At 44.2% G+C, this 14,156-nt stretch overlaps 1 protein-coding gene across 1 annotated transcript in view; it reads right to left on the bottom strand.

Annotated features, from left to right (window-relative positions):
- Positions 1-1,791: 1,791 nt before the first annotated feature.
- The window catches only part of LOC143301773 (peptidyl-prolyl cis-trans isomerase-like 3), a 93,974-nt gene continuing 81,609 nt past the window's right edge, over positions 1,792-14,156 (bottom strand). The window contains exons 2-3 of the mRNA XM_076616163.1: positions 4,998-5,116; positions 1,792-1,918 (exon numbers count right to left, since the gene is read on the bottom strand). Coding sequence (XP_076472278.1) covers positions 1,792-1,918; positions 4,998-5,116 — 246 coding nt within the window. The remainder of the gene's footprint in view (positions 1,919-4,997; positions 5,117-14,156) is intronic.

The following is a 14,156-nucleotide window of genomic DNA, read 5'->3' as shown; positions in this document are numbered from 1 at the left end:
AGCAAAACCAGGGGACATATTCACTGGTATTACACAGGTGTCATTACAAGACATACTGCACAGCAATGAAAGCAAGCACGCACACGTTCGCAACAATTTCACAAATCCCCCGCTTCACTGAACAAGCATACTTTCTCAATGTACAAGATGGAAAAGACTTGACGTAAAACATGGTAAATGATCATTTGTGATTGTAAAGCAAGATTATTCAAAAACCAGTCTTGTCATTTACATGAAAACAACATGAATTATTTAACTCCCCACCTTTTTTTTTTTTTTTTTTTGTTAATAAAAAACAACAACCCACCCCACCTTCCCCATTTCTCACACTATCATTCACCCTGGCCAAGGTGGGCATGGGTGGTGACAGTGTACAATACAAAACACTTGGAACCCAAACTATTTATTTGTTTGTTTGTATTCATTTATTTATTTATTATTTTTTTATCACAACAAATTTATCTGTGTGAAATTCGGGCTGCTCTCCCCAGGGACAGCACGTCGCTACACTACAGCGCCACATATTTTTTTGTATTTTTTCCTGCGTGCGGTTTTATTCGTTTTTCCTACTGAAGTGGATTTTTCTACAGAATTTTGCCAGGAACAATCCTTTTGTTGCTGTGGGTTCTTTTATGTGCGCTGAGTGCATGCTGCATACGGGACATCAGTTTATCGTCTCATCCCAATGACTAACGTCCAGACCACCACTCAAGGTCTAATGGAGGGGGAGAAAATATCAGCGGCTGAGCCATGATTCGAACCAGCGCGTTCAGATTCTCTCGCTTCCTAGGCAGATGCGTTACCTCTAGGCCATCACTCCACATGATTATTCACACACACTCCACTTTGCATCATACTTTCTAGTTTTACAGCTCACACGCTTGAATTCAAAGACACTTCTTCAAGGGTGATGTACACAACTATTCCAAGAATGTTCAAATTCCAAGAATTTAAAAAAAAAAAAAAAAAAATCATGACAAGGTCTGCAAAAAACGACCCCTCATCTAGTTTTTCGATAGGAAAAAGAACATTTTCTGCACAAATGCAAGAACGTCTATTCTGACCATTTCATGTGCCTGTGGCAGGCTCAAAAGGCAGGACCAGCGTACTGGGTGACAGGGTTTTTGAGTGCAGGTCAAGGCGTCCCATTTCCTATTTTAACTATCATTTATCTATTCATTTATCTATTTCTAAAACGGATGTGGTGTGGAGTATGTGAAGCAGTGTGCAGGCTCTGAGGCCTCTTTGAACCTGAAACTGTGTGTTCATCGAGCAAGCCCACACAATGTTCTAACAATTCTAGAAGTAGCACATAGAAAGTGTGATAATCCTGCAAGGAAGAGTCTGTCTTTGGGACCCCCCCCCCCCCCCGCCCCCCCTTCCAATGATGTTTCCTAGCAGAAGCCCTGAGCCTGCCTGACCAACCACCCGGACATAAACAGACACATCTACACACACACACTCACTCTCTCTCTCATCAGTCCCACACAACACACACACACACACAAACTCTCATCAATCCTACACACCACACACATGCACACAAAATCTCATCAGTCCTACACACACACACACACACACACACACACACACTCTCTCTCTCTCTCTCTCTCTCTCTCTCTCTCTCTCTCTCTCATCAGTCCTACACAACACGCACACACACAAACTCATCAGTCCCACACACCACACCACACACACACACCCACAACTCCCATCAGTCCCACACAACACACCACACACACACAGTCGCTCTCCACTCATGTCCCCACGCCCCCAAACCCCATCCCCCCTTCAGCCGGCCAGAGGGTTGGCGTGAATGGTGACACCCCGGATGCGGATGTCCGTCTCCGGCTTGTAGGTCTTCTCGTTCACCGGCACCTTCTCCAGGGAGTCCAGGGTCTCAAAGCCGTCAATCACTCTGTGGAAAACACCGAGGAAAGCGGCAGAAGGGTTAACTCATTCTACTCCAGATACTAGTTCAACTCATACCATGATTACTTCCCTTGTGGACCAGGTATGCGTATTCCCATTCCAACGCACTAATTTCGTTTATTCTTGCTTGGTACAAGTTCAACATTCTAAATGAACCATTTATGGATTCCAGAAGCATGAAAACAAAGCTTTGTTTGACCCTAACCCTGAATCAACAATTCTCCATTGATTTTCGCCGTATTAGTGAACCACATGTTGTTGTTTTTTCTCCAGTGGTCTCATGTAGTGCTAGTCCAGGGGAGTTGCAGCAGGCTCGTAGCTGTGGGGTACAATGAGTTAAGAATCTTATTTTGCCAATAAAATGTCTGTCAGGGTCTGGGTTCGAATCCTGGTCTCGCCCTTTTTCCCAAAGTTTGACATGAAAATCAAACTGAACATTATTCACATGAGACAATATACCGAGGTCTGATGTGCAGCAAGCACTTGGCCCACTGAAAAAAACAAAGAGAAAAAAACCAAAAAAAAAAAAAAAAAAAAAAAAAAAACTCATGGGAAAAATAAGTGTTGTTGTCCTCTGGCAAAATTCTTCTTCTTCTTCTGCGTTCACTCGTATGCACACGAGTGGGCTTTTACGTGTATGACCGGTTTTACCCCGCCATGTAGGCAGCTATACTCCGTTTTCAGGGGTGTGCATGCTGGGTATGTTCTTGTTTCCATAACCCACCGAACGCTGACATGGATTACAGGATCTTTAACGTGCGTATTTGATCTTCTGCTTGCATACACACACGAAGGGGGTTCAGGCACTAGCAGGTCTGCACATACGTTGACCTGGGAGATCGTAAAAATCTCCACCCTTTTCCCACCAGGCGCCGTCACTGTGATTCGAACCTGGGACCCTCAGATTGACAGTCCAACGCTTTAACCACTCGGCTATTGCGCCCGTCTGGCAAAATTCTAAATTCTGTAGAAGAAATCCACTCTATTAGGAACACAAATATATAACAAGTACGCACTCAAGGCCTGACTAAGCGCGTTGGGTTATGCTCCAGGTCAGGCATCTGCCTCGAAGATGTGGTACAGCGTACTTAGGATTGCCACACTGCAGTGACACCTCCTTGAGAACTTGAAACTGTTTGCATGCAGCATCATGTAATGATATGATAATCAGTCGTGTCCGACTATGATCATCAGAACAGCAGAGGAGGCAACTGCTCCCCGACTATTTGGGATAGAATTTGATTATGGTAGAGAGTGTCTTGCCCAAGTTACATCCCCACTCTCTCGGCCAAGAGGGTTTTAGGACAGTCGGCGTTGGGATGGTTCCCAAAGTCCAACTAGCCCCCAAGGCTGCAGCACTAAGAGCCAGTGCAATGTTGCCTCCTAGTTTGAGAGTCATAGTCCTTCACAAAAGACCAAGCTGTAAATGATTTCCCTTTGATAATGTTATTAATGGGAGACAGAATGTAGCAGACGTTGTGGTTTGTAAAGTGATAGTACTGATAAAGATTTACATCCGGTACAGCAGACAATGTGGTTTGGACAGTGGTAATGAGAATATACTAATGAAAACATATACTCCAGTACAGCAGATAACATGGTTTGTACAGTGATAATAATAATAACAGCAATAATAATGAAGACTTAAACTCCAGCACATCAGATGACATGATTTCTACAGTGATAATAATAATGTTAATGGAGACTTACTCTAGTACAGCAGACAACGTGGTTTCTACAGTGATAATAATAATGTTAATGAAGACTTACTCTGGTACATCAGACAATGTGGTTTGTACAGTGACAATAATAATGTTAATGAAGACTTACTCTAGTACAGCAGACAATGTGGTTTGTACAGTGATAATAATAATGTTAATGAAGACTTACATTTAGTACATCAGACTACATGGTTTGTACAGTGATAATAATAATGTTAATAAAGACTTACTCTAGTACAGCAGACAATGTGGTTTGTACAGCGATAATAATAATGTTAATGAAGACTTACCTTTAGTACATCAGACTACATGGTTTGTACAGTGATAATAATAATGTTAATAAAGACTTACTCTAGTACAGCAGACAATGTGGTTTGTACAGTGATAATAATAATGTTAATAAAGACTTACTCTGGTACAGCAGACAATGTGGTTTGTACAGTGATAATAGTAATGTTATTGAAGACTTACTCTGGTACATCAGACAATGTGGTTTGTACAGTGATAATAATAATGTTAATGAAGACTTACTCTGGTACAGCAGACAATGTGGTTTGTACAGTGATAATAATAATGTTAATGAAGACTTACTCTAGTACAGCAGACAATGTGGTTTGTACAGTGACAATAATAATGTTAATGAAGACTTACTCTAGTACAGCAGAGAATGTGGTTTGTACAGTGACAATAATAATGTTAATGAAGACTTACTCTGGTACATCAGACTACATGGTTTCTACAGTGATAATAATAATGTTAATAAACTTAATAAAGACTTACTCTGGTACAGCAGACAACGTGGTTTGTACAGTGACAATAATAATGTTAATGAAGACTTACCTTTAGTACATCAGACTACATGGTTTGTACAGTGATAATAATAATGTTAATAAAGACTTACTCTAGTACAGCAGACAATGTGGTTTGTACAGTGATAATAATAATGTTAATAAAGACTTACTCTAGTACAGCAGACAATGTGGTTTGTACAGTGATAATAATAATGTTAATGAAGACTTACTCTAGTACAGCAGACTACATGGTTTGTACAGTGACAATAATAATCAAATAATCATAGACCTTCTTGTGCTTGAACCCACTGTGTGTGTATATGCAAGCAGAAGATCAAATATGCATGTTAAAGATCCTCCAATTCATGGCAGCGTTCGGTGGAACACACACAGACACACACAGACACACACACACACACAGACACACACACAGACACACACACACACACAGACATACACACAGACACACACACACACACACACACACACACACACACACACACACACACACACACAGAGACACACACACACACACACACACACACACACACACCTGCCAAAGACAGTGTACTTCATGTCCAGGTGAGGCTGCTTTGCGTAGGTGATGAAGAACTGGGACCCGTTGGTGTCCAGTCCGTTGTTTGCCATGGAGACCATGCCACGGGTAGTGTGCTGTCACACACAGAGACACACACACATAATCACACACACACACACACACACACACACACACACACACACACACACACACACATACACACACACACACATGCACACATACACACACAATCACACATACACGTTGTTTCAGTTTCAGATTGAACACACCTATACACACACACCTTAACAATCAAGAATCCAGAATATTTCATCCTCCGACACCCTTTGAGGAGGATATGAAGTAACATCACTGGTGTTACACACCAATGCTCAAAACATAAACAGCAATTAAAACAATGAAACTGGTGATACAACCCAGGTAAACAACAATCATATCATCTTGTAACCTTTCCCGTTTCGATGAATTTCCCCACTTTCAGACACACTCTTCTCCCACCTTTCGTCAAATTGTACAAAATGAAGAACTGATTTCAGATTCAAATGTTTCTGTAGAATGAACTCATTTCAAAGATCTGCAAATTTTAGGCATTCCATAATCAAAACCATTTACTTCCAATCATATACATATCTCAGTTATAACAAGTATGCAATTCACATGGAATATCATGACCTACACCAGTCTCAACAGGTAATTGGAATATCATGAGGTACACCAGTCTCAACAGGTAATTTGTGACTACTACACCTAAACTGGATCAATGATAAGATGTAACAATCATGCAGATTGGAAATATACTTTTCTATTCCATAAAATTACACACAAAATCACACCCACACCCATTTGCATAGTATACCCCCAGACCTACACCCACCCATACACACACTCTCTCCCTACACACACACAACATACACCCTCTTCCCCCACACATAAACACCTACACGTTCCAACATACACATCCCAATCCTCCTCCCCCCACTCCACCCACACGCATGCCTACACACACCCAGATACTCCCTCTCCCCCCGCACATATAAACACACCAACATACCCTCTGCCCCCCCACCCCCCACCTCCACCCCGCACACCAACATACAACCTTTCCTTCAACACAAACAAACACATCAGTATACACCCTCTCCCCCAACCCAACACAAACACACTAACAAACACCTTGTACCTCCACATTTCTATGCACCAACATACACCCTCTTCCCCCACACAAATACACACACCAACATAGACCCTTTTCCCCCACACAAATACACACACCAACATGCAACCTCTTCCCCCACACAAATACACACACCATCATACACCCTCTTCCCCCACACAAATACACACACCAACATAGACCCTTTCCCCCCACACAAATACACACACCAACATACAACCTCTTCCCCTACACAGATACACACACCATCATACAACCTCTTCCCCCACACAAATACACACACCATCATACAGCCTCTTCCCCTACACAAATACACACACCAACATACAACCTCTTCCCCCACACAAATACACACACCAACATACACCCTTTTCCCCTACACAAATACACACACCAACATACCTCTTCCCCCACACAAATACGCACACCAACATACAACCTCTTCCCCTACACAGATACACACACCAACATACAACCTCTTCCCCTACACAAATACCCACACAACATACCCTCCCCTCCCCAACACACAACAACATACACCCACTCCCCCCACACAAACACACCAACATACATCCAGTCCCCCCACACAAACACACCTATACACACTCACTCGCCCCCCCCCCCACCCCAACACACACACTGACATACACCCTCTCCCCCCAAACACACACACACACACCATCAAACTGCCTCTCCTTCCACATAAATCCACCCACATCCACCCTCTCCCCCCCCCCCCCAACACACCTACATCCCCCCCCCCCCCACACACACACACACACAATCACCTGCACACTCTGTCACAACTTGTGACGACAGTTAGGGCGTGTGGCCCGTCTTCGTTTTTCTCCACCCTCTCCTTTCACTTTCCCTCCTTCTCCCATCCTTCAGTTCGGGTAGAAGTCTCGAATTGCGCACGAACCACGTGCATGCATATTACTCGCTCACCTGAGCGAATATGAAATACTGTTGGGCAGCAACAATATTCGAGGCTTTTGCAGCCCGACTGCCGTAGTGTACGGGTCGTCTTCGTGGTTGGTGGGGTAGCTACCCCGACATCTAGGCACCATACGAAGTGAGGGCCGGCTGTCCTCCATGGGAGCCACTTCGGTGTTTCTTCGTCTGTCTTCGTCGTCGTCGTGTCTTTGTGGTGGTCGTTAGTGTACGCCACCTGTGGCAGGTAAGAAGCCGCTTGTCTATTTAGCTTGGTTGTATTTCCGTCAGGGATGTATGAAAAGAAGTAGATGTTCTGCAAGAAAGAAAGCTGTACGTTAGGTTTTGACAAAATGATCCATTTCGTTAATTATTAATTTTGTGCTACCACTGCCTGAATATGTACTTTTTCTTGTGTCGGCTAATACGTTTGCCAATTTTTATTGTTGTTGAGTTTTAAAATGATACGATTTTACCTTAGTTCACTGTTGGGTAAAATTGGGCGTTGGCTCTGTATGATAGGTGTAGAGAGTGCGAGTGCCGTATATGAGTTCTGTAATTCGTCTTGTCAAAGTTATATTCCAGCTTTGTATTTTGAAGGTGCTGTACATTTGTTTTTGTTAATTATCGTCAGAATTAGTATTGCTCAGCACTGGGGGGAACATTCCGTAATGTTCCAGCTCTCGCTGTGTGCTGTGTCCCGGGCCTTTCGTCTGGTGACCCAGATCTTCACCCCTTCCTGTCCCGTGATTGGCGTCCTGGGTGTTCGTCCCCTCCTGCCCTGTGACTGCTGTCCTGGGTCTTCGCCCCTTCCTGCCCGGTGACTGCTGTCCGGTGTTCCGGGCCTTTTGACTTGCAGCCTGGTCCACTGCTTGGTACTGTATGCCGAGTCCTGGCACTTAGGCCTTTTGACCGGGGGCTTGTGCCTTGGGTCGGAAACCAACATGCCATGATTCTAACCGACTCAATGAACCTCATACAGAAAATTGAAAACGGAATGGGAAGCCCAGAGTGGCATAACGCAATGCGCAACTTTCAGATTAAAAAACTCACATGGTCATACTGCCCGGGACATGCAGGTGTTAAGGGAAATGAGCGAGCTGACAGACTTGCTGGTGACGCAACACCAACGAGCGGCCTACATCTAGGAAAATTGGAAATCCTCAGAAAAGTCAAAGAATACCAAAAAGAACAGGTACAAGGCCATCACACCATCGATCGCCTCAAAGAAATAGAAGCAGAGAGAGGGAGCGGCCGCAAGTCTAACATGAAAGGTAGAGCACGATGCTTTGCAAATCAAACAAATATTGGCATCATTTCCAAACCAACATTGCGCAAATTTCTTCAAAACGGAACAGAGTCTCTGTGGGCCTTTCCAAATACAATAAACTGAGCAACACACTAGACGCCACGTTCTTGGCATCAGATATTTTCCCATCCCTCTTGCGGCCAGTCAGTGGCAGCCTCTGTGCGTGTGTGTATGTGTGTTTGTGTGTATGTGTGGGTCCGTGCTTTTGAGTGCGTTTGTGAATGCACGAGAGTGAAAGTGTACACAAGTGTCAGGAGAGATGTGTACGTGTGTGTGTGTGTGTGTGTGTGTGTGTGTGTGTGAGGGGAGGTGGGAGTGCGGGGGGAGGTGGGATAGAGGATGAGGTATGTGAGTGTATGCATGCCTACACTGTGGGAGCAACAGGATATTGGAACGTATATATATATATATATATCTTTGTATGTACGTGTGTGGGGTTGGGGGTGGGAGATATGGGCGTATGTGTGTGTGCTTGTACAAGTAAGTGTTCATCTCTGTGAGTATGTGTTTGTGTGTGTGTGTGTGTGTGTGCCGTGGAAGCTGCGATACGTAGACTAGAAATGAGTGTGTGTACGTTTATATGTATTTGACTGTGCTTTCATATCTGTGAAACTGCATGTTTGGTGCATTTCTGTTATGCATGTGTGGGTGTATGTGTGAATGTGTGTCTTCATGTTTTACATTTATTCGCTTATTTATCACCATTGTTGTCTTATTTATTTATTTATTTATTTATTTATTTATTTATGTTTTATTATTATCATTTTATTAGTATTACTAATATTATTACTACTACCTTTTTCTATATTATAATTATTATTTATTTATTTATTTATTTATTTATGCAAGCTTATCTATTATTTATTCCCCCGTTTTTTTGTGGGTTTTTTTGTGTTTTTTTTCTCAAGGCCTGACTAAGCGCGTTGGGTTACGCTGCTGGTCAGGCATCTGCTTGGCTTGGCAGATGTGGTGTAGCGTATATGGTTTTGTCCGAACGCTGTGACGCCTCCTTGAGCTACTGAAACTGAAACTGGGTCGAACCCGCCGAAGTTTGTCTGGGCCGTGTGTCAGGTTTTTTTTGTTCTCGTTGTTGTTGTTTTTTCTTTTAAGAGGGAAACTTCCTGAAGCCGCCAAAGACTAAGGCGTGAACATGCGCACCTGTCCTGGTGTTGGGGTGCTTTGTCTTCTCCTTGAGTGTGTGTGTGTGTGGAAAATTGCTTTTGATTACGTTTAGGAGAATCGGTAGTTTTGTGTGCGACTTCTGTTCGTTTCTTCTCTTTTCTTTTGTAGTTATGGTATACGGTTGTTTTTGTTTATTTTGCATGTATAGGCTGTGTGTGGTTGCGTGAGTGGGATAGACAGAGCGGAAGAGAATAAATTTTGTGTGGACGAAAAATATCTGTATTCTGTGTTTGTGTTGTTGGGTGAACTGGGTTGGGTGTTAGGTTTAAAACAGTTCTCGACCTCTTCCCTAGGGGGGTCGTGACATACTCCGAGGCGTCACTGTGTTCAGACAAACCCATATACGCTGCACCAAATCTGCAAAGCAGAAGTTTGACCAGCAGCGTAACCAAACATTCTTAGTCAGGCCTTGAGGAAAAATTAAAAGAAATGTGCATAAACAAATAAATGGATACATGATTGAATTAATGAGTAAATAAATAAACAAATAAGAAATAAAGAAGTATGTATACAAACAAAATGCAATGAAAATAAAATTCAAATTAAAATAGATGAAGAAAATAAGTAAGCAGATGTATACAGAAATTAAATAAAAAGTATGAAAAAAACAAAGGAATAGTGACAATAATAATTACGTATCAAAACTTCCACGCCAGGGGGACATCGGCACCGGTTGACGGAGACCAGCATCAAGGTCATCGGAGACCAGCACCAAGGTTGACGGAGAACAGCACCATGGTCGACGCAGACCAGCACCAAGGTCGACGGAGAACAGCACCAAGGTCATCGGAGATCAGCACCATGGTTGACGGAGATCAGCACCTAGGTCATCGGAGATCATCACCTAGGTCGACGGAGACCAGCACTGAGGTCAACGCGCGGAGGAGACCAGAACATGGGGCCACGGTCGCCTTGAGGTGAGGGATTGCTTTTAAAATCAGACTTTGTACCCACACTAGAAATTAGTGAAATATCGCTATTAGTGACTGGTTTGAAGATCATGTTGGCACAGTCAGTATTGAAGTGTCGCTGTGTTCAGACAAATCCATATGCGCTGCACCACACAGCAGATATGCAAGTTACACAGATAATAATTAAACTAAAAAATACAAACTTGAAAAATAGTGACAATAATAAATAAATAAGGAAATATATGTAGACACAGACACAGACACGGACACACACTCACACACACACATGCATACATAGAACAGATATGCAGTTTCACAGAGATCAAATCATAAACAAAAGTGCACAGGCCCAACACCACAGACAAAAACACATGAGCACCGATACATAAACACGCAGTCCCCATTTCCCAGATGACCCCTGCCTCCCAACCCCCCCTCCCCCCCTACACACACACTCGCACACATTCTTACGTAGCAAAACTTCCACGCCAGGGGGACATCAGCACCAGTCAACGCAGACCAGCACCTAGGTCGACGGAGACCAGCACCTAGGTCGACAGAGATCAGCACCAAGGTCGATGAAGACCAGCACTGAGGTCAACGCAAGGAAGAGACCAGAACATGGGGCCACGGTCGCCTTGAGGTGAGGGATTGCTTTTAAAATAAGGCTTTGTACCAAAACTAGAAATTAATGAAATATAGCTATGATTGACTGGTTTGAAGATCATGTAGGCACAGTCAGTATTGAAGGCAATACCACCGTGAAGCTTCCAGTCACAAATGAACAACTGTGCCAAACCAACAAGCAGCACATTGCCTCATTTAAGAATCTGATCTCAGCTACGAAAAGAAAACTATGTTGGTATTAGCATATAACAGATTTCGAGGAGGCCTTTGATAGTGTCCACAGGTAAAGCGTATGGCTTATACTTCCTGCATATGGGATCAACCCTATCAAGAGCTTTGACACCAGTTTCATATGGAAAGTAGGATGGAGCGAACACAGATTCGTGCTAAAAACAGTTCAATTCCGTTCAGTTACTCCGAGGTGCCACTGTGTTCAGACAAACACATATACGCTGCACCAAATCTGCAAAGCAGAAGTTTGACCAGCAGCGTAACCAAACTTGCTTAGTCAGGCCTTGAGGAAAAATGAAAAGAAATGTGCATAAACAAATAAATGGATACATAATTGATTTAATGAGTAAATAAATAAACAAATAAAAAATAAGGAAATATCCATACAAACAAAATGCAATGAAAATAAAATTCCAATTCAAATAGATGAAGAAAATAAGCAGATATATACAGAAATTAAATATGAAAACGTATGAAAAAAACAAAGGAATAGTGACAATAATAATTACGTATCAAAACTTCCACGCCAGGGGGGACATCGGCACCGGTCGACGGAGACCAGCACCAAGGTCATCGGAGACCAGCTCCAAGGTCGACGGAGAACAGCACCAAGTTCATCGGAGACCAGCACCAACGTTCACGGAGACCAGCACCAAGGTCATCAGAGACCAACACCAAGGTCATCGGAGACCAGCACCAAGGTCATCGGAGACCAGCACCAAGGTCATCAGAGATCATCACCTAGGTCATCGGAGACCAGCACCAAGGTCGACGGAGACCAGCACCAAGGTCATCGGAGACCAGCATCAAGGTCATCGGAGACCAGCATCAACGTCGACAGAGACCAACACCAAGGTCATCGGAGACCAGCACCAAGGTCATCGGAGACCAGCACCAAGGTCATCAGAGATCATCACCTAGGTCATCGGAGACCAGCACCAAGGTCGACGGAGACCAGCACCAAGGTCATCGGAGACCAGCATCAAGGTCATCGGAGACCAGCATCAACGTCGACAGAGAACAGCACCAAGGTCGACGCAGACCAGCACCAAGGTCATCGGAGACCAGCACCAAGGTCATCGGAGACCAGCATCAAGGTCATCGGAGACCAGCATCAACGTCGACAGAGAACAGCACCAAGGTCGACGCAGACCAGCACCAAGGTCATCGGAGACCAGCACTAAGGTCATCGGAGACCAGCACCAAGGTCATCAGAGACCAGCACCAAGGTCGACGGAGAACAGCACCAAGTTCATCGGAGATCATCACCTAGGTCATCGGAGACCAGCACCAAGGGCGACGGAGACCAGGACCAAGGTCATCGGAGACCAGCACCAAGGTCGACAGAGAACAGCACCAAGTTCGACGCAGACCAGCACCAAGGTCATCGGAGACCAACACCAAGGTCATCGGAGATCAGCACCATGGTCGATGGAGATCAGCACCTAGGTCATCGGAGATCATCACCTAGGTCGGTAGAGACCAGCACTGAGGTCATCGGAGATCAGCACCATGGTCGACGGAGATCAGCACCTAGGTCATCAGAGATCATCACCTAGGTCGACGGAGATCAGCACTGAGGTCATCGCGAGGAGGAGACCAGAATATGGGCGCCACGGTCGCCTTGAGGTGAGGGATTGCTGTTAAAATCAGACTTTGTACCCACACTAGAAATTAGTGAAATATAGCTATGACTGACTGGTTTGAAGATCATGTTGGCACAGTCAGTATTGAAGCGTCGCTGTGTTCAGACAAATCCATATACGCTGCACCACACAGCAGATATGCAAGTTACACAGATAAGAATTAAACTAAAAAATACAAACTTGAAAAATAGTGACAATAACTATAATAAATAAATAAGGAAATATATGTAGACACAGACACACTCAGACGCACAGACAAGCACACACACTCACATACACACACACACACACACACACACACACACACACACATACATATATATACACAACAGATATGCAACAAACATGCAGTTTCACGGAGATGAAATCATAAACAAAACACCACAGTTAAAAACACACGAGCACCGATACAAAAAAGCACGCACACTCCCCATTTCCCAGATTACCTCTGCCTCCCAATCCCCACACCCACACCCACACTCGCACACATTCTTACGTATCAAAACTTCCATGCCAAGGGGATATCAGTACCTGTCGACGCAACCAGCACCAAGGTCGTCGGAGACCAGCACCTAGGTCGTCGGAGACCAGCACCTAGGTCGTCAGAGACCAGCACCATGGTCGTCGGAGACCAGCACCAAGGTCGTCGGAGACAAGCACCTAGGTCGATGGAGATCATCACCTAGGTCGACGGAGACCAGCACCGAAGTCAACGCGAGGAGGAGACCAGAACATGGGGCCACGGTCGCCTTGAGGTGAGGGATTGCTTTTAAAATCAGACTTTGTACCCAAACTAGAAATTAGTGAAATTCGCTATGACTGACTGGTGAAGATCATGTAGGCACAGTCAGTATTGAAGGCAATACCACCGTGAGCCTTCCAGTCACAAATGAACAACTGTGCCAAACCATCAAGCAACACATTGGCTCATTTAAGATCTGATCTCAGCTACAAAAAGAAAACAATGTTGGTATTGGCATATACCAGATTTCGAGAAGGCCTTTGATAGTGTCCACAGGTAAAGCGTATGGCTTATACTTCCTGCATATGGAATCAACCTTGTCGAGAGCTTTTACACCAGTTCCATATAGAAAGTAGGAAAGAACGAACACGGTTCGAAAACAGTTCAATTCCGTTCAG

The sequence above is a fragment of the Babylonia areolata genome, chromosome 28 (assembly GCF_041734735.1).
Source record: "Babylonia areolata isolate BAREFJ2019XMU chromosome 28, ASM4173473v1, whole genome shotgun sequence".
Taxonomy (NCBI): domain Eukaryota; kingdom Metazoa; phylum Mollusca; class Gastropoda; order Neogastropoda; family Buccinidae; genus Babylonia; species Babylonia areolata.
This window is presented reverse-complemented; position numbering and strand designations above follow the sequence as displayed.